Raw genomic sequence first — 24,832 nt, forward strand, 5'->3', positions numbered from 1 at the left:
AAGTCTATTCTGCATATGTACTGTTAAACAGAGAAGAAACAAATAAGTATTGGGGAATGGTAGATTTCGAGTTTGTTTTTTAAAAACAAACACATTTGGAGAATCAAGTCAGGAATTATTTGAGTCTGACTCAGATTCTGAGATATCTACATTAGCTGAATGATGGTTTATGCAGCGCAACATGGCCTTCTCCAATTCGAAGAGACACTCATTCGGCAGGCTGAGGCAAAGAGGCAGTCTCAGAACCAGCGAAATTTGGGGGCTGGATAGGGGACATACTGTATCTGTCAGTGTGGAAGGGATTGCCACTCTCGAATTGGCCTTTTTAGCCACACTAGATGCTGTTTTTGGACCTCTTTTCAGAACACAATACCATAATCTTTTGAGATGAAGGATGCCAATGTGTGCAAATGAATGATGGTTTAAAGTTTTATAGCTCCATGTCTTGTTGTTTATATCTCATTTCACTGTTTCTCCTAGAAGTTTGTTGATTTTTCATTCTATTCTTCCCTATCTCCAATAAATTTTACAATAGCTTGTACATGGTTTAAGGCAGGGGTGTCAAACTCGAGGCCTGCAGGCTGGATTTGACCCACAATGTGATCGGATCCAGCTCGTGGGGTCATCCTAGTTTACCCAAAGTGAAGAGGAAAGATCAGGCCAGGGTAGCTTTGGCCCAGTCTACCGAATGTGAAAAGGAAACATGCCGCAGTTTGGGGAGTGGTGTCAAGCTGGCCACACCCACCCAGTTGGCCACGCCTACCCAGCCTCCCAAGGTCAATCACAGCCCTGATGCCGTCCTCAATAAAATTGAGTTTGACACCCCTGGTTTAAGGTGAGAAAGCAGCTGGCTAAAATCACATGGTTGGCTTCATAGTCAATGAGGATTTGAATGTGGATCTTCCAAGCCCCTTGTCCAGTGTTCAAAACTAGCCATTTCCAAACTGCTGCTCACCCAATGTCTGTCCAGAAATTCTTGAAATTGGAGTTCCAGCATATTTGAGGTGCTCCACTTAGGGGAAAGCAGAATCATAGGGTGTTGGACTCTATGGGGAATCCAACTCACCTGGGGAGAGCCAACTCATCTATGGAAGTTTCTCTTGATCCAACCTGACTTGCAGAGGTGGTATTGTGGGAAGAATGGAAAGACGAGGGCAGTGCTGTATCAGTCTGTGTTCCTGAACAAAAGGTACAATATAGATTTAACAAGTAAATGTATGACATATTTAGGGCTAGTGCAAGGTACGCATGCCAGAGTACAGGTAATCCTCAATTTATAACCATTTATTTATTGACCATTTAAAGTTTCAACAGCACTGGAAAAAAGTGACTCATGACCAGTCCTGGCACTTAGACCACTGCAGCATCCCCATGGTCATAAAATCAAATCTGCACTCATTTAACAACTGCATATGATTCACTTAACTGCAGTGATTTACATAACTAGGTAAAAAGGATTGTAAAATGGGGACAATTTGCTTGCAACCACTTTACTTAGAAATTCTGGTCCCAATTGTGGTCAAGGGCTTTTTATGTATATTTTTTCTGATTAACATTTTTATTAAGTTATAAAGTATTATAAAATACAAAATACAAAAGTAAATAAAAGACCAGTGAAGAGGGAGGGGAAAAGGGAAAGAAAGTGAGGAAAAGTAGAGAAAAGAAAAGAAAAAAAGAAGCATTGACTTCCGACTCTCTCTGTTGCAGTAGAATAAGGCATAATAATATGAACAAGTCATTTCTATAAAGATCAATCAATCTAATCTATAGGTTTTTTTTATCTGAATGTTTTGTGTTTTTTAAACCCCAGATAGCTCAGTTGAAACATGAAATATCGATGCGGGATGATCTTCTCCACATGTTTACCAACAGCACTGAAGACAGTGAGCCAACTTCCATCATTTCTACCCCGTGAGTATTTAGACAATGTTGTAGGGTGTATCCTCACTCCAACATATCCCTTGCAGAGAAACATCAGTGAGAAATGCTTGGAGGAAGGGTGGAACATAAAGTAATTCTCCAATTCATTTAGGATACCATATTTGTATAAAATAATCAGATTTGGATTAAATGTGATATTTGAAATGAAGTTAGTGGTGTTTTTTCTGTATGTAACCAACAAGAGAGGTGAAGAGAGATGCCACATCAAGCACAAAGAAATAAAAAAAAATATTTCTCTTAATAATAAGTTTATTGTTGTAACCATAGATCATAATATAGATCATAAATCATCATATAATGTACTTCAAAACAGAATAAGCTAACTGTAAAATTGTAAAGTAATTAAAAATAGTATTAGATGTAAACAGGTTACAGCAATATAAAAGCAAAGCTACAACTACAACTAAGAACTAAGTATTTCTAAATGTAAATAACATCAGAACGAAAGTAGCAACTTAATTGCTCACAGTTCCGGACATGTCTGCTGTATTATTGGAATGTTTTGAGTGGAAACCTGAATTACTGGAATGCTTTGTGTGTTTCACAATGCATAAGGCAGCTTTCGTCCATGTGTTCCCTTCAGGTTTATGTTGACTTCAATCATTTTCCGCTAGCTGGATGCAAATGAAGGTAGTTGTTCTATCAAATACTGTACTTCTCATCCCCCCCACCCCCGATTGGGTTCCATGGACCACAACGTTTAACTGTAACTGAAATTAAATATTGTGCAATTGCAATATTAGTGTCAGAATGTAAACAATTTCAGCTGTGGGAAAGAAGGTGGGAAAGTGTTGTCCAAGCATCTCTTCTCACCTCCACCCCCCCTTTTCTCTCATCCTGTCTGGAGGTTAAGCAGTAGATTAAGCAGCTGTTATATCTATCTGAGACAGAAATTCTCAACAGTCAATTTCTTACTCAGCTGTAAAGTGATTATAGGTAATCCTTCACTTATGTCCATTTAATGATGGTATGAACTTACAACGGCCTCAGAAAAAATTACCACCTTCCAAAATTAGGACTGTGGGACCACTTTGCAATTTGGATGTTTGGCAGTCGGTTCTTACTTTGACAGTTGCAGTGTCTTGTAGTCCAGTGATCCCCAACCTTTTTTACGCCGCGGCCCGGTATCCCCAACCTTTTTTATGGCGCGGCCCGGTACCGACATCAGCTGGGCGCCGCCATCTTGTTTTGATGAAAAAGTGCTTCGGTGAGCTTTCTACCCGGAAAAGCTCACCGGAAGCACTTTTCATCAAAAAGATGGCGGCGCCAGCAAGCCAGCTGCCCGGTAGGACTTGTTCCACGGACCGGGACGGTCCGCGGACCGGTGGTTGGGGACCCCTGTTGTAGTCCACATGTTCACAATTTGTGACATTCACAGTCGGTTTCCGACAAGCAAAGTCAATGGGTTAATGACCACATGTTTTGCTTAATGACCACAGTAACAGTGATTGTAAAATTGGATTCTGTTCATGTTATGTTTAATAACATCATTTACCGAATCAAAAATTGTAATAACTGATTTGACATGATGTATGGACCCAAATGCTATAAATCCAAGATTCATATGTGGAATCAAGCTACTATGGTTTGTTTAATAACCCTCTTTAATACAAACCCTGTATTAAACCCTGACTGGCAGTGGCTCTCTAACCTCTTGGGCAAGTGGCTCTCTGACCTTGTGGAGTGACTAAACCTTGAACTTTTCTGTGTACAAAGCTCTGTAATTGTGCTAATGGCTCCATCTCCTTTCTCCTGTGATGATTGTCCCACTTTCTCTCCAATAGGTTACGAAGGAATGATTCTTCCCTCTCTTTGCATCAGTGCTTGCAATATGATCTTCTTCAGCAGAAACTTAAAGCGTTGGAAGAGGAGAACCAGAAACTGCGTGTTGAAGTAAGACTTGGCTGCCTGTTGTGTATGTGTGTATGGTCATCAGGCCTAGCAGTTTACTGTAAGATGAACTGTTTTATTTCTATTTTACGTTTTTAAATAGATAATCCCATACATTAAAAAAAGATGACTTTAATACATTTAATAAATTAGGTTTGGTTTCAACTGGCTGGATCCCAGCAGCAGCATAAAACTGAATTTTTTGATGATTTGGAATCTACAAATACTTTTATTAAAAACCAACCAAGCATGCAAGTTTCCACTAGAATTCTCTCACTTGATGCAAATTTCTGGAAAATTCAATCTTGCACATTCATTGTTACATATAAGGGTGCCACAAGCCTTCACATTTTCCCCAAATCCAACAAGCAGAACTTCAGTCAAATATAAGCTAAGTGTCATGTTCTATAATTTGAGGAATTCTTCAAAAAGAATTTTCCCCAGCCTCCTATTTATTACAATATCCACTTTTGCAGGGTTTTTAATCTTAGGCTACATGCCAACAATACTCTTCAAATACTGTAAGGATATGTGGAGTCCTGTTGCTTTCTGAGCTTCTTTGTTTGCCGGCAGATGTTTTCTCACTCAACTAGTAACTCCCATCAGTTCTTTCCAATTGGAATATTCTAGTAAACCAGCCTTATGGTCAATATGGGGATGGGTCAATAGAGTATTTGAGCCATATGGTCCCACAATCTCCTTTACAGGGACTCTAAGATGATTCTCATTTATCCCATCCTGAAGACATTTCCAGGCAAAGAACAGAACTTCTATTTGTTGCTCCTCTTATCTGATAAAAAACAATATACACTGCTCAAAAAAATAAAGGGAACACTTAAACAACACAATGTAACTCCAAGTCAATCACACTTCTGTGAAATCAAACTGTCCGCTTAGGTAGCAACACTGATTGACAATCAATTTCACATGCTGTTGTGCAAATGGAATAGGCAACAGGTGGAAAGCATAGGCAGCTAGCAAGACACCCCCAATAAAGGAGTGGTTCTGCAAGTGGTGACCACAGACCACTTCTCAGTTCCTATGTTTTCTGGCTGATGGTTTGGTCACTTTTGAATGCTGGTGGTGCTTTCACTCTAGTGGTAGCATGAGATGGAGTCTACAACCCATACAAGTGGCTCAGGTAGTGCAGCTCATCCAGGATGGCACATCAATGTGAGCTGTGACAAGAAGGTTTGCTGTGTCTGTCAGCGTAATGTCCAGAGCATGGAGGTGCTACCAGGAGACAGGCCAGTACATCAGGAGACGTGGAGGAGGCCGTAGGAGGGCAACAACTCAGCATCAGGACCGCTACCTCCGCCTTTGTGCAAGGGGGGACAGGAGGAGCACTGCCAGAGCCCTGCAAAATGACCTCCAGCAGGCCACAAATGTGCATGTGGCTGCTCAAACGGTCAGAAACAGACTCCATGAGGGTGGCATGAGGGGCCAACATCCACAGGTGGGGGTTGTGCTTACAGCCCAACACCGTGCAGGAGGTTTGGCATTTGCCAGAGAACACCAAGATTGGCAAATTCGCCACTGGCTCCCTGTGCTCTTCACAGATGAAAGCAGGTTCACACTGAGCACATGTGACAGACGTGACAGGGTCTGGAGACGCCATGGAGAACGTTCTGCTGCCTGCAACATCTTCCGGCATGACCGGTTTGGCAGTGGGTCAGTAATGGTGTGGGGTAGCATTTCTTTAGGGGGCCTCACAGCCCTCCATGTGCTCGCCAGAGGTAGCCTGACTGCCATTAGGTACCAAGATGAGATCCTCAGACCCCTTTTGAGACCATATGCTGGTGTGGTTGGCCCTGGGTTCCTCCTAATGCACAACAATGCTAGACCTCATGTGGCTGGATTGTGTCAGCAGTTCCTGCACGATGAAGGCATTGATGCTATGGACTGGCCCGCCCGTTCCCCAGACCTGAATCCAATTGAACACATCTGGGACATCATGTCTTGCTCCATCCACCAATGCCACGTTGCACTATAGACTGTCCAGGAGTTGGGGGATGCTTTAGTCCAGGTGTGGGAGGAGATCCCTCAGGAAACCATCCTCCACCTCATCAGGAGCATACCCAGGCGTTGTAGGGAGGTTATACAGGCACGTGGAGGCCACACACACTACTGAGCCTCATTTTGACTTGTTTTAAGGACATTACATCAAAGTTGGATCAGCCTGTAGTGTTTTTTTCCACTTTCATTTTGAGTGTAACTCCAAATCCAGACCTCTATGGGTTGCTAAATTTGATTTCCATTGATAATTTTTGTGTGATTTTGTTGTCAGCACATTCAACTATGTAATGAACAACGTATTTAATAAGAATATTTCATTCATTCAGATCTAGGATGTCTTATTTTTGTGTTCCCTTTATTTTTTTGAGCAGTGTATTTCATCCCAGGTTGTTTTGTGTTCTTGTCTATATGTGCTATTTATCTTACCTGTAGTTAAAGATTCTCATTTTCATTTCCTTACATGCATTTTATGTTGTGTTATTCATTATTGTATTTTTATCCCTCTACTTTTATATTCCATTCTTATTCCTTATTACAGATCTTATATTTACTACATGTTAATTGACATATATGCATATTTATACTTATTTCTTAGATTTTACATCACTGTTTTCTGGCTTTATGGCTGTAATAAAGGAATTGGATTGGATTTTATTTTCTCCAAATATTGTACCAATATTGTACCAAATGGTTAATCTTTGTCTTTCTCAGGCTACAAACATTGCCACAGAAACAAATCAATACGAGGAGCAGGAACAGAAGCTCATGCTTGATTGTGTGGAACAATTTTGTAAGTTTTTTTTCTCAGAGAGAGAGAGAGAGAGAGAGAGAGAGAGAGGGAGAGAGAGAGAAATGTTGATGTGGGAGGGAAAATAGGAGCAATCTCTCAATAACTTTAAAGTTCTTCATTTTGTGGTATAAAGCAGGGGTCCCCAACCACCAGTCCGTGGACCGGTACCGTCCGTGGAACAAATCCTACCGGGCCGCTGGTTTGCTGGGCGCGCCATCTTTTTTGATGAAAAAGTGCTTCCGGTGAGCTTTCTACCCGGAAAAGCTCACCGGAAGCACTTTTTCATCAAAAAGATGGCGCTTAGCGCACTCCGGTGAGGTTTTCCGGGTAGAAAGCCATTTCTACCTGGAAAAGCTCACCCGGAAGCGCTGGCGCTGCCATCTTTTGGATGAAAAGTGCTTCCGGTGAGGTCACCGAAGCACTTTTCATCAAAAGATGGCGGCGCCCAGCAATGCCGGTACCGGGCCGCACCATAAAAAAGGTTGGGGATACCGGGCCGCGGCATAAGAAAGGTTGGGGATCGCTGGTATAAAGGATACAATGTAAGATGAAATGAATTGACTTTATGTTCTCCTGAGGCTCCGCGGTGCTTTGAAGTGTAATAATTATTTCATTTATCTTCCAAATGCTCCCAATTGATTAATTCTTCTACACATTCCCATCTTGTTTGCAGGCGGCTGCCCTGCCAAGGGATATTCATTGTATTAATCCAACTATGTTTGGTGGCAGTTAGGTTGGGAAAAGTTGACACAAGCCAATCCATGAACAGTTTTGGTTATGCCTGATGTCAATAACAGTAAAATTATCTACAACTGTATCTCCCTACTGATGATATGTGTGTCAGCATAAATGCATATACGCCTCAGCAGATTATTGTACCTATCTGATCTTGCTGGACTTAACATAGAAATTAAGCAAACCCATGCAATATAATTGTTAATATAATCCCATTGTCTGAATTTAACTGCGGCTGCATTGGAGACAACTTTATATGCTTAGTAAAAGGATTCAATTTCAGCACAAATGCCAATTGCCTCCTTTGTATTTGAAGCATTTTCCCCAGTGTAATAATACATGCACATACAGCATAGTATTAACCATTAGGCAAGTGAAAATGAGCTCAATCTGTGTATTCTCCCAATAGTCTGGATGCTTGAAAGGGGATGGAGGTAGAGCATAAAATGTAGGACAGAAGAAAGTAAATGTTACCTATTGCTATGCAATGCAGAATGTTGTTGAGTATTTCAGAAGCTGCTCTGTATTCCAAATAATAATAATAGCCTTATCTCCTCTCCTTTAGCTGATAGCAGTCAGCAAGTTCTCCTGATTTCCGAGGAGCTGGCTCTCAAGACAGAGGATTCAATCCGGCAACAGGAGGAGATTACCCAACTTCTAGCTCAGATTGTAGAGCAACAACAGAAGTGCCGTGCAGTAAGCAGAGGAACTGAGCAAATTTGGCCAGTTTTTGTTCTTTATTTCTTTATTTGATTGATTGATTTGATTTATATAACCTTCCATCTTGCATACAAGACTCTGAAGAATTTATAATGATTTAAAAAGAGTTTAAAAGAGAATGCAGTCTAAAAACACATAAAATCATATTAACACTCTACAGGCGATCTTCAACTTACAACAGTTCACTTGAAGTTACAACGGTACTGAAAAAAGTGACTAATGACCATTTTTCACACATGATCATTGTTGCATCCGCATGGTTACATGATTGAAGTTCAGGTGCTTGGCAACAGACTCATATTTATGACGGTTACAGTGTCCTGAGGTCATATGATGCAAAGTCAATGGAAAGCCATATCCACTGAACAGCCATGTTACTAATTTAATAACTGTAATAATTCACTTAACCAATGTGGCAAGAAAAGTCATAAAATGGGGCAAAGCTCACTTAACAAATTTCTCATTTAGCAACATAAATTTCAGGCTCAATTGTGGTCATAAGTTGAAGACTACCTGTATAACAGTAGTGGAGATACAAAAACAGTCAGCAACATTCAACATAGTGACATAGCCATGTCTTAAAGGACTTATGACAGCCAGTACAAATGGGGCCTCCGGGAGATGACATTCCAAAAGACAGGTGACATTTCAGAAAAGGCTTTCAGTATAAGCCCTGCCACACATGCCACAGTCTAGCAGACTCAGGGTATATGCCAGAGTCATTAAACAGCTCCATTCTTAGTGTGTCAGTAACAATTCAGTCACATGGGAGATACACTCTGTGTGTGTGTGTGTGTGTGTGTGTGTGTGTATATATGGATCTTTGGTTATTCGGGTTTTCTCCCGTGTAAGATTGGAAGTATCTAGGCAACGTTTCGATGAAGTCTCATTCATCATCTTCAGGCTTCTGTCTTCAGCTCTGTGCTTCTCAGAGTGATGTGAGCTTGCAGCTGCTTCTTCCTTTAACTGCTAGTGGGGGTGTGACAGATTTTATGGGTAATAGTGGAACATTTAACAGCATATGTTACTCTGCAGTCTTGAAGCCTAAATTCATGATAATGATCTAATGCCACCCGCATAGAGGACCGCTGTGGCTCATGTGGTAAAACACTGGGTCTGCACACCACTGAGGTCAGCAACTCGGCGGCTCAATTTCTGTGAGCGAATAAACCACTGAGGGGCTAGAAAGGAGCCTCCCTTGATTGCCTACCGGCGTTCAGGCATCCTGATAACACTGCCCCAAAGAATTCCTTTCACAGAGGCAGCCAACCACCTTGATGATCGATCCCTGGCTAACTTGTGCCATACGCTAAATAAATAAATAAACCATCAGCACAGAGAAAACATCCAGGGTCAAGATAGATAAGGAAGCAAGTTTGCCTTGAGAAGTCTGTAAATTCCTTAGAAAGAAAGAGGGGTTCTCTTTTTGCTTTTTTTCCACTTCAAAAATCTATAGCAAGAAGGCAAAGGCCCCTCTGGTGTGTGTGTGTGTGTGCAAGGTAAGCTTCAGATTCACACATTTCCTTCTGCAATCCTAGTGCAAGTGTTCTTCCACAAAAAAAGATATTCAACACAGACATAAGATAGTAACTGGGCTAGTAAAATAGTGTTATTTTGATTACCCCGATGAATCTACCCAGATGAATTTCTGTAGCATTGCTATGCCCCATGCCAGATGTTAGGGTTCATTTGTCATCAACCCAACCAGTTTGGCTAATGGGAAAAGCTTGTGGAACATGTAGTCAAACAACATCTGGAGCACCACCCACCTGTCCTCAGACAAATAAAACATTCCTTCCAGTTTGAGTTGTTTTCATAATATCTGTTGTACAATTTTCAACTAGACTAATTTTTAGTGGCTTTGGGCTAATAGGATTGTTAATAAAACTGGAGACCCATTGTTCTTGGGGAGGCATGTATTCTGCTTCACCATGTTGCACATCGAATAGAATGGAATTCCAAAGGTACTTTTTCTGGCTTTTCTTTGAAGACGTTTTGCTTCTCATCCAAGAAGCTTCTTCAGCTCTGGATAAGAAACAAAATGTCTTCAAAGAAAAACCAGAAAGTCGAATTGCCTTTTGAAAAAGCACTTTGGGGACAGCCATGACCTGGATAACTGAGAATCTCCATAGACAAATGGAATGAAATAGAATTAGGAATAGGACGAGAGTGATTGGACACACAAGGAATTTTTCACCATTGCATAAGCTCTCAGTGTACATACAAGCAACAAAGTAATATAATCATAAGATATCAATAGGAGAAGGTAGTAGAAAGGGTGAGAAGGATAATCATACTGTCATACTGTAAAAGTAAATATACTTAGACATAAGACTGTACTGTGAAGATTAGGTGTAGGAGCAGAGTGATGGCATGAAGGAAAAAACTATCTCTGTTTCTGGTTGTTTTGGCATGCAAATGCCCTATAGCGCTGCAGTGTCTTGAGGGGAAGAGTTGAAATATTTTATGTCAGTTTATGGGAATAACCATGCATTTTGAAGTGTTTATATTGTAAATTCTGTTGTGTACATGTGTAGTGGTGAGGTGTTTTTTTTTTTTTTTTTTGCAGTGGGGATCTTAAACAATTTATTATAGCACCCAAATTACTCACCTGAAAAATATATACCATATATAACCTTAGCAGTATAAACCTGATGATTGATTTTTTTTTGCTCTTCCCTTTCTCCTTCAGTATTGTGCTGAAGTGGAGCAATTGCAACAGCAACTCACTGCATCCAAAGAAATCCAATCGCAGCTTCGCAGAGAGGTAGGTCTCTTGAGCAGCAAAGGGGGGAGAGAAGTGGTTGTGTGGAAAGGATGGCAAGGAGCTTTGAGCTTTCCATAAATTAACCCAAATGGCTTTATGGCAACATGTTACAGTTTTCTGTACAAACAGTGCAGCCTTTGATGGAGGTGTGTGTGGGTCAGTCACAGTAGAGTTGACCACTGGGTGATTTTAAGTACCACATTTTTAAAAATAAGCAGTGCCAGGACAAAGCAGATAGTTGGGCAGAACTAGAAGTATGATTTAAAATTATATTAGTACTTAATTTCATCATTTCCCCACTTCTGCCCAGCCTAGAAGTTACATCTATCTTATTTAAATTGGCAGAAACTTCTGAATGAAGAAAGTCAGCCTACACAAACGTACATCCAAATGCCATAGAAATATACATGCATAAAACAAATTGTTCTGGTAGTAATCAGTTATAAGATATGCTAAGATGCCTTGGTTAGATATCTTGTTTCTGTAGTCACCTGGTTTCAATCTCTGCTGAGCAAAAAGGAAAAGAAAACATCATTGATGTTTTTTAGACCCCCTACATAGCAAAAATATCAGGAAATCATTGATTACTCAGGTGACATCTGGAAATGATGACTTGGCTTTAATCACCCATGTTACATCAACGTCATCAGGCAAACACTTGCTACATGATTTTGGCTCATAAAATGGTTTAAAATAGCTCTGTGGGAGAACCCCTTGTTTTTAGTTAGTGTTTCTCTTTATTCCTTTGGCTTGATCCCATTAAATATGATGTTCCTGACTTTTTGTCCTATTCTGTGGTATCATTTCAGTTCCAGGACATACAGGAGAAATACATACAATGTGAAGCAATGTTGCATGAAGCTCAGGAAGACATTAAAGATCTTCGCAAGCGCAGTTTGCCAAACAGCACCATCCACCACAGTTCCCCCACCTTCTTACCCCTGGTAAGGATAGATAATGCATATATATAGGATAAGAGAATATGTGTATACATGTGTGTGTGTATAAAAGTAGAATATATATTACATATACAGGATATGAGAACAGATGCACATACAATTATAAATAAGATATAATATAACATTATATATATATATATATATATATATATATATATATATATATATATATATATATATATATATATGTATATATATTTGTTTTTGTAGATTTTCACGGGTACAGGTATGTAGGTCTAGGTGTGTTCGGGCCTTTTCCCATGTAAGATTAAGAGTATCTTGGTGACGTTTCGGCAAGGTCCCACTCGCCATCCTCAGGCTGGTGCTTTCGGCTTCATGCCAATGCAAGCAGAAGCACTGGCACGGCGAAAGCACCAGCCCATACACATACACATATACATATACATATACATATACTGCGGAGCCAGATGTATATAGTGTCAGGCAGCAGGCTAGAAACTGAGATACTATTATTTCTAGTTCTGCCTTAGGCATGAAACTGGCTTGAGCCAGTTCCTCTCTCGCTCAATTCTAAGATGGAGGAAATGGTGAGCCAGTTCTGAAATTTTGCCAAGAAAAATACAAGGACTTGTTCTGGCAGCTACCAAAAATCAACACTGACTTAAAGGCACCAACAAAACAAAATAATGCTCCATATACATATATAAATATCAATATATAACTTGGTAGGATGACACTTGTGGCAGGAATGAACTGATAGAAGGATATAAACTACTCAAAAGAAACAGACCTAACAAAAAAGGAGGTGGAATTGTATTATATGTTAGAGATCACTTCCTCTCCATAGAGATGCACAAAACCAAGGAAAGCCTGTTAGAATGCTAATGGGTCAACATAAGAGGAAAAAAGAATGATATTATCATAGATATATACTATAGGCCACCCAACCAAGCAGAAAAAATAGATGAACTTTTTGCTAAGCAGTTAACAAATGTATGTCGGAAATACATCACAGGAGTAGTGGGGATTTTAATTACACAGACATTAACTGGGAAACAAACTCAGCAACAAGTGGGAAATTGAACAGGTTCCTGGCCAACCTAGCTGACAACTTTGTTATTCAAAAGGTAGAAAAGGCAACTAGAGGGACAGCCAGAGTGGACCTTATTTTTATTAACAGAGAAGAAGTGATAGAGGGGATTGAAGTTACAGAAATTTGGGAGAGAGTGACCATATTACAATTCAAAACAAAACAGACATAAGCAACAGAACATTATCAAATCAGAGTCTTAGACTTTTAAAAAGTTTAAAAAAACTCAGAGCTTGAGAAGGATTCCATGAATGAAAATCTTAAAGGGGAAATCAACTCAAGAAGCTTAGGAAACTTTGAAAAATATGATTATAAAAACCCAGTCCAGCTCAATACCATTGAAAAAGAAAAACAAGAAATCCAAGAAAAAACCCCAACGTGGTTACATAAAGAACTCTCTGACTAACTGAAAAAAAAAAAGATAAGTACAAAAAGGTGGAAAGAGAGACACATAACTAAGAGAGTTTCAATAAATACCCTGGACCTGCAAGGATGAAATTAGGAAAGCTAAGGCTCAGAATGATGTAAGACTTGCAACAAATGTCAAAAATAGTAAAAAAAAAAAAAGTTTCTTTCAACACATAAAAAAACAAGAAACAAGTTACAGAAGCAATCAGTTCATCAGTGGGAGAAGATGGCAAGGAAGTATCAGGCAGTAGAAAGAAAGAAGATTCTCTCGAATTCATTCTTTGCACCTGTCAACCAAACTTATCAAAAGCAGAACTGCAAAAGACAGGCTAGGAATGCAAATTAAAATAAGAAAATAAGCAAACATAAGATAAGAGAAAATCTGTCAGCTCTAGATGGATTCAAATCACTAGGTCCTGACAGATTACATCCCAGAATTCTGAAGGAACTGGCAGATGTTATCTCTGAACCATTCAACCACATCTTTCATAGTTCTTGTAGGATTGGGGAACTATCTGAGGATTGGAAAAGAGCTGATGTGGTTCCCATCTTCAAATAAGGGAAAATAACAGATCCAGGAAATTACAGATCAATCAGCCTGACATTAATACCTGGTAAAAACCTTGGAAAATATAGCCAAGCAATAAATTTGCAAACATCTAGAAGCGTTAACCAGTAGCCAACATGGATTCATCAAAAACAGATCATTTTATTCTTTGACAAAGTGACTAATTTAGTGAATCAGCAAAATGCTGTGGACATAATAAACTTAGATTTCAGTAAGGCATTTGACAAAGTAGACCACAATCTACTTCTCAGTAAGCTAGGAAATTGTGGGACCAGAGAGATTTGTAACTGGCTGACAAACCATGCTCAATATGTAGCCTCAATGGAACTACATCCACATGGAGGGAAGTAAGTAGTGGGTATCTGAAGGTTCTGTTTTAGGCCCAGTATTCTTCAATATCTTCATAAACTTACCTAGATGAGGGAATAGAAGGGAAATTAATCAAATATGCAGATGACACAAAGCTGGTAGAAATAGCCAACTCCCCAGAAGATAGGCTCAAGATCCAAAAGGATCTCAATAGACTTGAACACTCATCCTTACCTAATAAATGAAATTTTTTTTTTTTAAACAAATTTTATTAATTTTTTTAAAGACAAACAAAACATAAGACATAGGAACATAAAACCTCCTTTCTAAAAGCTACTTATAGGTTTTAACAAAGCAAATGAAACGTTATTTTGTACAGCATAGTTCCAAATTATCACATTTCCATTTAAGCACATATATATCTTTTCCAAATTTCTCGTTATTTCTCCCGTTACTTTTATTCAATTATATTTCTTTCTATCAAGGTTTTCTTCATTCTCAATCAAACATAAACACACAAAATACAAAACATAAAACATAAAACTTCTTTTTGGAAAGTGGCTTAGCCCTGGGTTACATCTTTTTTACAGACCTAAATCAAATTCATGCTCACCTTATATACCATTACTTATCTTATTTACCATTCTATATTTTCTATATAACTTCTCCCCTCTTTTCACTCTCTTAATTATATTTTGTTTATTTCATCTTAATTTAAATCATTGTACTTGTATCTTTTGTCCGTTCTTTTCCAATTATCTATTTATCTCTTCTCTTTAACAGAAAATTTCCCCTGTAATCACTGGTTGAAGTATGACACCTTCTATCTTTCCCCTTAATTTAACACTTGAAATAATACATAATTTCCATTCTGATTCTGCTTAGTACATTCTACATGTTACATTTTAAAATAGGAAAATGATAAATTTATAATATAGTTAAATATATAATTTCCATTCTAATTCTGCTTAATACATTATTTAAAAAAAATGAAATGATAAATTTATAATAACATTAAAACAATAGCAGATAGTTAAACATTTTACACATTCCCTTTAATATTTTATTAAATATTGAAATCTATCATTATTAAGCATTTTAATATTTTAATATTTTGTTAGATCTTATAATATTCCAGTTTTCTATTTCAAATACAAATACAATACTATCTTATGTACTTGGCATAATCTTTTTTAAATTGTACTTTACCCTTTGTCTCTAAAAAAAATCTGCTTTTTTCCATCTTGTTTCAAGCCTTTGTGGCTTTTTTTCCCCTTTTCCCTTCCTTTCTTATCCAATCTGGCCTTTTTACCCGCCCCATCTCCTAACCTCCGCCTTTTTAGCTTCCCCTCTCTGTTGTATTCCTCTTTCCTGTTGCTTTCTGACATTGTATCGATTTTTCACCTTATTTTTCTCTTTCTTGGTTGTTTTTTTAACTCTTAAATTCTCCATTTTCCTTCCCCTCTTCCTCTTTTCTTTCTTAATTAAAATTTTTTGTCCATTAAAGATGGCTTCTTCTTCTTCTTCTTCTTCTTCCTCCCAATCCTCTTGTTGTTGTATTTGCTGATAGGTAGAAATTGCCATTTCTAAAAAATGGAAAACAGCTCCCAAAGAGCCCTTGCCTTCTTGTTCTTCTTCCTTTAATTTTTCAAATTCCATTTTTAATTCATCCACAGATAATGCCATTGTAAAAGCTTTTTCTTCTTCTTCTTCTTCTTTTTTTAAAACAACCCAAATGTTTTTAATCTTAGAGTAGTTTCCAAAAGTCCCAAAGTCATCAAGCAATCCAAACAAACACAAAATGTTTCATCTTCTTCCCTTTACACTTTCTCCTCCTGGGGCAGTATCAGTTACAAAGTTCCAAAATGTATTTTAAAGCCTTATTACAATTAATTTCTGGTCTTATGATCTTCAAGCGTCTCCTCCAGCAAAGTCTTAGTATAATTTTTTTTTGTCCTCTCCCTTCCCACTTATAACAAAGAGCTTTTAATTTTTACCTTCTATGTAAAAGCAGGTTTTTCAATGTCCGTTTGCTATCTCCGTAAGGAAGGAGAGTGAACTTTCCCTTTCAGCACTTTCATTCACCGCTTTGACAGTCTCCTTTGGAAACAATATATCGTTCAAAGAGTCAGATTTCTAGGGTGTTTGGATATATCTTTTTTTTTTTTTAAGCAAGTTTTATTAATTTCAAAAAACAAACAAATCATCATCAACCATTACATATTTGAACCTTTTTCCATTATAGATTTAACAAGTCAGATAAAACCTTATCTTATACAATACATTTCTATATTATTTCATCAATTTCTTTCTGACTTGATTATCATCACTCTCTTTCTATGTTTCTACAAGGTTTCACCAATACTCTCAAAGACATAAACAAACACAAACATACATATAAAAAATCTTTTAGTAAAGTAACTTGGCCCCAGGTACCTCTCTTTATATGGGCTTTAATTATATTCATGCTCATCTTACAGATCATTACTTATTTTATTTACCATTCTATATCTTCCATATAAACTTCTCCATACATTTCACTCTTCATAATTCTCTCTTATTCAATCCATCTTAATTTAAATCATTATATTTATATCTTTTGCCCAACCTTTATTATCCCTCTATCTCATTCCTTATAATGAAAAAAAAAAAAAGAATTTCTCCTGAAATCTCTAATCAGAGTATGATGCCTTTCTATCCTTCCCCTAAATTAATTAAATTAACATTTAAAATAACACCTAATACCCAATTTGATTCTGCTTGGTACATTCTATCTACTAATTTTTACTTTTAGTAACAATAAAAACAGAGTAAAAATCAAAAATGTTTAAATACATAATATCCTCCTAAATACGTAGTTAAATAATAAATCTAAATAATAAATCTTATAGCATTCTCATTGCCTTTCCCTTCAATATTTTATTACATTTTAAAAATCAATCATTATTAAACATTTCAACATTTTAATTTCTTATTAACTCTTAAGCCATTCTAATTTTCTATTTCTAATACGAATGTTACAGTACCATCTTGTGTACCTTGCAGAATCTTTTTTAAAAATTTATGCTTTACCCATTATCCCTAAAAGGATTCCTCTTTTCCCATCTAATTTTAAAACTTTGTGGCTTTTCTCCGCCTTTCCCCTTTCTTTCTTCCCCACCAAGTCTTCCTACCCCCTTCTTTCTAACCTCTGTCTTGCCGGCATCCCTTCTCTGTTGTATTCCCTTTTCTCTTGTTTGCTATCATTGTATTTATTTTGCATCATATTTTTCTCTTTCTTAAATGTTTTTTTAGATCTTAAGTCCTTCATTTTCCTCGCTTTCTTCCTTCCTTCTTTCTTAGATGAATTTTGGGATTCATTGAAGATGGCGTCTTCATCTTCTTCTTGTTGCTCTTCAGCTTCCATCTGTATTGTCTGTTCATAGTTAACCAACGCCATTTTTAAAAAAAAGAAAAGCTTTTTCCATACCATCTTTACAGGCTGCTTTTGTTTGCTCATATTCATCCCTCAGTTCCTCCAAAGAAAAGCCATTATAGATCTTTTCTTTTCTTTTTCACACCAACCAAAATATTCCAAAAGAAAAACAAGACACCCCAAAGTCCACAATCCTCAATCAATCCAAACCAAGCCAGAGTTCCCCCTTTCTCTTCCAGGGGTAGTATCAGACAAAGAAAAAAAAGAAAGTTCAAATCTGTGTTTTGAAGCCTTATTAAAATTTTATTTCTGTTTTCAAATCCTTAAGGCATCTCCTCCAACAAAATCCAACCAGATAAATATATTTTTTGTCCTCTCCCTTCCGACTTATCCCAAAAAGCTAGTTTTACCTGAAAAAAAAACAGGTTTCTCAATATCCATTTATTAATTCCGTCGGGGGGGAGAGTAAACTTTCCTTTCAGCACCTCAGAATTGCCGCTTATTTCCTCTTGTGGAAAGAATCATCCAAAAAGCCATCATTTTCAGGAATTAAACTAAATATATCTTAGAGTCCTGGGTCAACCAAGAAGACTTTCACTTTTTAAAAACTTTCTCCTCTTCCTCCAGCACATACTTGCCCAGCTGCCGGCTTCTTTGTGGTGGCCATCACGGACCACCGCTGCACCGTCTTGGTAAAAGGAGGTTCTGCCGGCTAGGGAGGGGGTCTGCAGCACCCCCAAACCCTTTCCCGGATCCCCCACCTTCAGCTGCCCAGGCAAAGCCTTGCTCGATTGCCCTTTCGGGTCGGAGCCCCAAAACGACTAGCGCGGCAGGGATCGCGCAGCTTACGCCATCGAATCCCTACCACTGTAAAAGCCGACAAACCGGAAATCCCGGTGTTTGGATATATCTTAATGTCCCGGTTTAGCCCAAAAACTTTCACTTTCAAACTCTTCCTCCTGCACAGTCTTAACCGGTTGAAGATTTCTTTGTGGCGGCCATTGCTGACCGCCACTCCACCGCCTTAGGAAAAAGGAGTCTAGCCGGCTGGGGAAAGGGGTTGCGATATCCCCAGACCCCTGCCCGGATCTCCTCTGTCTTCCGTTACCTCTCCGGCGTAACGACAACCCCCAAATCTGATTGGATCGGGGGTACTTCAGCGGCGAGCACAGCAGGGACCCGCAGAGTCGCGGATTCCTGCCACCGCCGAAGCCTTGCAACTGCAAGTCCCCTAAAATGAAATTCAATATAGATAAAAGTAAAGTTTTACACTTAGGCAAGAAAAAAATTGCACAGATATAAACTAGGTGAAACTTGGCTTAATGCCAGTAACTGTGAGAGGGATCTTTGAGTCCAAGTGGACAATCACTTAAATATAAGCCAACAATGTTCAGTCGCCACCAAAAAAGCAAATGTAATCCTAGGTTTAAGATCATGTAAAATAATTGTACCACTTTACAAAGCACACTTGGAATACAAGCACACTTGGAATACTGCTTCTAGATTTGGTCACACAATATGTAAAAAAAAGTTGAGACTCTTGAAAGAGTGCAGAAAAGAGCAACAAAGATGATTAGGGGGATAGAGACTAAAACATATGACGAACAGTTACAGGAATTGGGTAAGTCTAGTCTAATGGGGGAAAAAAAGGATTAGGGGAGACATGATAGCAATGTTCCAATACTTGATGGGCTGCCACAGAGATTAAGTGGTCAAACTAAAGCACCTGGAGGCAAGACAAGAAACAATGGATGGAAACTAATGAAGGAGAGAAGCAACCTAGAATTAAGGAGAAATTTCTTAATAGTGAGAACAATAACAACTGGAATGGTTTGCCTTCAGAAGTTGTGGTTGCCCTAACACTGGAGGCTTTCAAGAAGAGACTGGACAGCCATTTGTCTGAAATGGTATAGAGTCCCTGCTTGAACAGGGGGTTGGACTAGATCAGTGGTCGCCAACTGGTGGGCCACGACCCATTGGTGGGCCGTGAGAAAATTTTGGTGGGCCGAGAAATCTCACCTCCAGAGTACCTCCCCCAAAGCAATTAATCAAGGCTGCACAGAAACACAAGGCTGTGCCGCCCACATGGCCCGCGGGAACCCACCCTGCTCACTCCTTACCTGGCAACTTGCCTGCTAAATTGCTATTTTTCCTTTTTTCGACCATCATCTGTTCTGCTGTGCCGGGAGATTTAGATTAGCTAGGAAGCAGGAAATGGTTGGATTTCTTGCTTTCTAGCTAGTCTTTAGACCTTTAGCTCTGCTTTTAAGCACAGCCGACCCACCCTTAGGACTGTTCTATTATTCAGTGCAGACTCACGGTAAGCAAATTTAAGAGACTGAGCTTGCCAATGGCAGATAGATGATTCTGTGAGCAATTCAATCTGCCTGCCTGCTTTGCCTGATTTTGGATAAAAGTTGCTCTTTTTTAATAAAAAATTCAATATTTACATATATGGTGTGTTGTGAGTTAATTTTGTGAGTTAGCTTGTTAGTAAATTTTATGAGTTTGCTTGCAAGCAAATTTTATGTGACAGACTGAGCTAACCATTGGCAGATAGATAGATTTCTGAATGAATCTGTAATTCTGTGAGCAACTCAATCTGCCTGCCTGCTTTGCCTGATTTTGGGTAAAAGTTGCTCTTTTCTTTTTAAAAAAATCAATATGTATATAAATATTTATAATATTTACATACAAGTCATGCCCAGCCAGTCACATGACCACCAAAACACACCCACAAATTAGGCCGTGCCCACAGAACCAGTTAGTGGTCCCTGAGGTCCAAAAGGTTGGTGACCCCTGGACTAGATGACCTCCAAGGTACCTTCCAACTGTTCTGTTCTGCTCTGTTCTGCTCTATTTTTAGTGATGAATAACTTCTAGCCTTTACAGAGTGGGGAACATGGGGGGCAGGGGGGGGAGAAAGCACATCTAAGAGTGTGATTGTTTTAATTTATCCAAGACTCAGTTGCCAGAACTGTTTTGCAATGAACTGTTTTGCAGGTGATAGAGGAATAGCATCTTTGAGTAATGGCCAAGAGAACAGTCAATGATTCAGTTTCCATATCACACTGAGTCAATGGTTTAATGAATACATATTTCTTGACTGGAGACAGAATACTATGCCATGAATCTTAGTTTGCAGAACTGGATTAATACATGCTGAGTTTTAAACAATCACACATATTGTGGCTGGTGCTAATGTGTCTTTCTGGTGAGAGTTTAGGAGAACACTGTTCAACTCTGTGTTCTCACTTGGGAAGCTCTAGTCCAGTAGGAATAGAAAAAGAGAAATATCTTTAAGAACTTCCTAAGTACTATTACTTTTTGCTGCCAGAAGAATAGTCTGCCCATGGTTACTTTTTGTTACAGGATTCCCTGGCTGCAGAGATCAAGAGCACAATGAGAAAAGGGATGGACAGCTCTGGGTCATCTGAGTTCAAGTGAGTGGAGAGTACAGTAGCATTCATAGATTGGCAAGAGACCTGAATTTAAAAAAAAAAGCAGTTTATAGCTCTAGGGATACCATGGTGATGAAGGAAGAAGTAAGGGATGCTTACTACCAGGAGGTGATATTGTGCAGGAGGTGCTGGAGAAGGCATCAAACTTGTGGAGTTGAACTGACTTAGACTGCAGATAGGTGGAGCTTAGAATACTTCTTGGCATTATGGGCAGTAAAGGCTATGATTTTATTAAAAGCAACACTGGGGAAAATTGGCACCTGCAAGTATTTCAAAGATGTGACTTTTGAATCTTTTGACAAAGAGAGTGACTAACCTTCTCTTTGATTTCTATCACTGATTACAATATTTTCATCTGTGTGCTTATTTTCAGAAGCTTCCGGCGTGTATTTGATACAGTGAAGGCTGTGAATCGAGCAATAAAAGCTAAATCAGGAAGGGCGACCCCTTTGAGTCTTCCTCCAGGTTCTCCCAAAGTAGCTTCAGTGGCCTGCAGCCACTTTAGCACTCCACGTAACAACCGCTATGGTTCAGGTAGCCCCATTATGCTGGAAGAAAAGGGACATCTTGCTTCTGAAGATCTCAATGATACCCAGTGAGTATTACTGGGATCTGGACTCCTCTGTGGGAATACAGCCTTGCAAATCCTGTAGGAGATATTTCATGGTTGAGTTAGCCCAGTTCACCATCTGGCAATCTTCAGGTGAGTTAGGACTAGAGTTCTGGAAATTATAACCCCCAAACTATCCAGAGCATGCTCTTAGGAAGGTTGGATTACATCTTAAAGGCCAAACCTATACAATTTCTGGCTCAGCAGCCTTGGATTATACCTATTTCCCAGGATTTTAAGTTCCATCCTCATTCCTTGCCCATAGTTATTGGTGGGACATGAATCTATCCAAACAATTTATGGGCACCATATATTGCAGAGAAGTCTGTTTATCTTGATTCCAAACTTTCCAGACCATCCATAGTTTGAGGTAGTCCCATTGAAAGAAAAAAAATATTTGGGGACTACCTTAAGGGACATCAAAAGATTTATCAGTATTTTGTCCGAATGGGCCTTTGATGAAGAAAAAGCTGTCAAATAACTATATTCCTATCTCTAGGAAGCAATTCCAGGCATGGGCTTTGAGATGAAAAAGCCATAAAAATGGGTAGCTAAAGAAACACAAGTCTCCTCATTCCTTCCTCACATCACCTTGGATTTTTCTAACAAAACAAGGGGAACAACTCTTTATCACCCTATTTTTCTAATAGCTATGCCTATCCTAGCAAAAGCTTTCAACTAGACTCCTTTGACACTGTTTTTTCAAACTTTGATTTGCAAACCAACATAATGTCCTCTTAACACCTTGCATTGTTGGACACAACCCATCAAACTGCTGATGTATCCAAAAAATCTCCTGTCAATCCCAGGGAACTTACTTTCCATTCATGGTATCTTCTGCCTCTAGTGAAAAATGTCTTGGTCGAAGTCTTGTAAGTCTGCAGTTGCCAAAAGCCTAGTCCTTGTTCTTACTGAAATCAAGACAAAATGTCAATGTCTTTGTTGGTTCATTCTAATCTCTTATTGCTATATTGTCTCTCCCATCCAGTTTCAACAAAAAGCTTTTAGAGGCAGAGATGTTTCTGGGACAGATGTTTATCTTTTTGTTGACTTAATGATTGATCATGGTCAGTCTATGCTTCTCCAAAAGATGTTGAACGATAGTTTCTAGAATCCCCCGTTATCACTATGCACATTGGAGCTCGAGGAGCTATCATACAGCAACATCTGGAGAACCAGGAATTCTCCCTCTGATAACATGCTAATGGTGATGCTTTCTGAATCATATCGCCTTCACAACTCTCTTTATTTTAGCAGCAGCGTGGATGCTACATCAGGTATACCTGGCCATCATGTCTTGGAAGCTGCTATCCAGAGTTTGTCTGCTCGCCAGAAGAACCACAGCACTGAGCATTCATTTTTTGAGATGGAACGTGAATGCAAATTGAAGCGCCTGGCTTGGGAGGCGGAGAATTTCAGTGGGTGCCTGACGCCCAGCGAAAGCATCACATCCATAGGCACCAACTATTCAGGCAGTTCTGGCACGTCCTTGAGCTCCTACTCTTTCTTCCCCGAAAAGCTTCAAATTATCAAGCCTATGGAAGGTTAGTGCAATGGGGAAGCCCAGGCCTCTTCACTTGGAAAAACAGCTTACTTTGAGTTGTTCATTTATTGTGTGTCCGTTGGCTTTCCAAGTTCATTATTTTCAGAGTGCCATTTCTGAATAATACAGGTAGTCATTGACTTACAACAGTTCATTTGGGGACTGTTTGAAGTTACGGCATTGAAAAAAGTGACTTTAATCGGTTCCCCCGATTAATCACCCATCAACTTGTTCGTTATGACCATTTTTCACCCTTTATGACTGTTGCAACATCCCCATGGTCACGAGATCAACATTCAGATATTAGCAACAGATTCATATTTATGACGTTTGCAGAGTCCCAGGATCACATGATCCTCTTTTGCAACCTTCTGACAAGCAAAGTCAATCTGGGGAAGCCAGATTCACTTAACAGCCGTGTTTGCTAACTTAACGACTGCTGTGATTCACTTAGCAAGTATGGCAAGAAAAGTCATAAAGTGGGGCAAAACTCACTTAACAAATGTTGAGCTCAGTTGTGGTTATAAGTCGAAGAGTATCTGTACTACAGTTCCGAAAGTAATCTTACGACATTCTATAAGGGAAGGGAATTTCTACGGGCAAACCTTAACTGGAAGGGTGAATTCATGGCAGTTCCAAGATCTAGATTTGGGGGGCGGGGGAGGGAAACTCTTATAGGACAGCGCTTCCCATTTAATGTTGAGAAAAGTACAGACTTTGGGGGAGGGTGTGTTTCTTTTTTTATTTTAAGCTATGTTAAATTCCTGGTAAGACTTATATGTGCAGTACTTCGTGTAACAGTTGTAGGAGTAATCCCCAGATTACCATGTAACCTAATGATTGGAACAGATTTTCCACTTACTGAGGATTGAACTCGGGAAAGGATTCAAAGTGGGGGCTAAGATACTGAGAGTAACCACAACAGCCCAATCTAAGGAGGCAAGAATGGAGCAGAAATAAGAAGGGAGGGAATCTAGGACTCTTCCCAGGCATCCCGATTTAAAAGGAGATGCCCTAGAAAGCAACAGCGACTCATAGTGACAGAAACTCCAAAATGTGAAATTCACCAAGGACCCTTGCAAAGAAAGACCCAACACTGTTGGTTAGCAGGAGAAAAGGAGGGAAACAAAGAGACAATACCCAGATTCCAAGAAAAATCAGGGCTGCTGTTTTGAATTAGTTTTCGTCGAAATACAGAGAAATGGTATATAGTAGTATAGTAGTTCCTCGGTAATATTGCAAGGCTATATTGGAACTACCTATGAAAATCCACAGCTTGGACATATGGGTAGAGATAGGACCACATACAGAAGTTTGGGTTTTATTGGCCAGGCATTTGTAAAGATGTGGCACATTACTATGGATCCTGCCCTGTTTATCAATTAGTGAAAGTCAAAACTGGAATATAATAAAGCTCCAATGGAGAGAATACATTTAATTCCCATTCCTTTTTCTAAAATAACCCTGGACATTGTAGTCCTTCTGCCATGATCTAGTAAATGCAGTGAATATATCCTAGTTGTTTGTGATTAAGCAACTTGGTACCCAGAACCAGTTCTGCTGAGGACTGTGTCAGCTAAATGAATAGCTAAGGAACTGCTCAAAATCTTCAATAGGATAAGCACACCAACTGAGATCCTCACAGATGA

General features: G+C 39.1%; 1 protein-coding gene across 16 annotated transcripts in view; it reads left to right on the plus strand.

Moving 5' to 3' along the window:
* The window catches only part of HAP1 (huntingtin associated protein 1), a 105,500-nt gene that overhangs the window by 72,378 nt on the left and 8,290 nt on the right, over nucleotides 1-24,832 (plus strand). For 9 of the 16 annotated variants that reach the window (XM_087945475.1, XM_087945478.1, XM_087945471.1 and 6 more), the window contains 9 exons: nucleotides 1,811-1,911; nucleotides 3,726-3,834; nucleotides 6,559-6,637; nucleotides 7,938-8,068; nucleotides 10,785-10,859; nucleotides 11,669-11,803; nucleotides 20,942-21,012; nucleotides 21,404-21,625; nucleotides 22,895-23,184. In XM_087945475.1, coding sequence (XP_087801601.1) covers nucleotides 1,811-1,911; nucleotides 3,726-3,834; nucleotides 6,559-6,637; nucleotides 7,938-8,068; nucleotides 10,785-10,859; nucleotides 11,669-11,803; nucleotides 20,942-21,012; nucleotides 21,404-21,625; nucleotides 22,895-23,184 — 1,213 coding nt within the window. The remainder of the gene's footprint in view (nucleotides 1-1,810; nucleotides 1,912-3,725; nucleotides 3,835-6,558; nucleotides 6,638-7,937; nucleotides 8,069-10,784; nucleotides 10,860-11,668; nucleotides 11,804-20,941; nucleotides 21,013-21,403; nucleotides 21,626-22,894; nucleotides 23,185-24,832) is intronic. The other 7 variants (XM_087945477.1, XM_087945479.1, XM_087945483.1 and 4 more) reach the window with 3 other exon arrangements.

The sequence above is a fragment of the Notechis scutatus genome, chromosome Z (assembly GCF_049901735.1).
Source record: "Notechis scutatus isolate UNSWTSFEM ecotype Mainland chromosome Z, rNotScu1.2, whole genome shotgun sequence".
NCBI lineage: Eukaryota > Metazoa > Chordata > Lepidosauria > Squamata > Elapidae > Notechis > Notechis scutatus.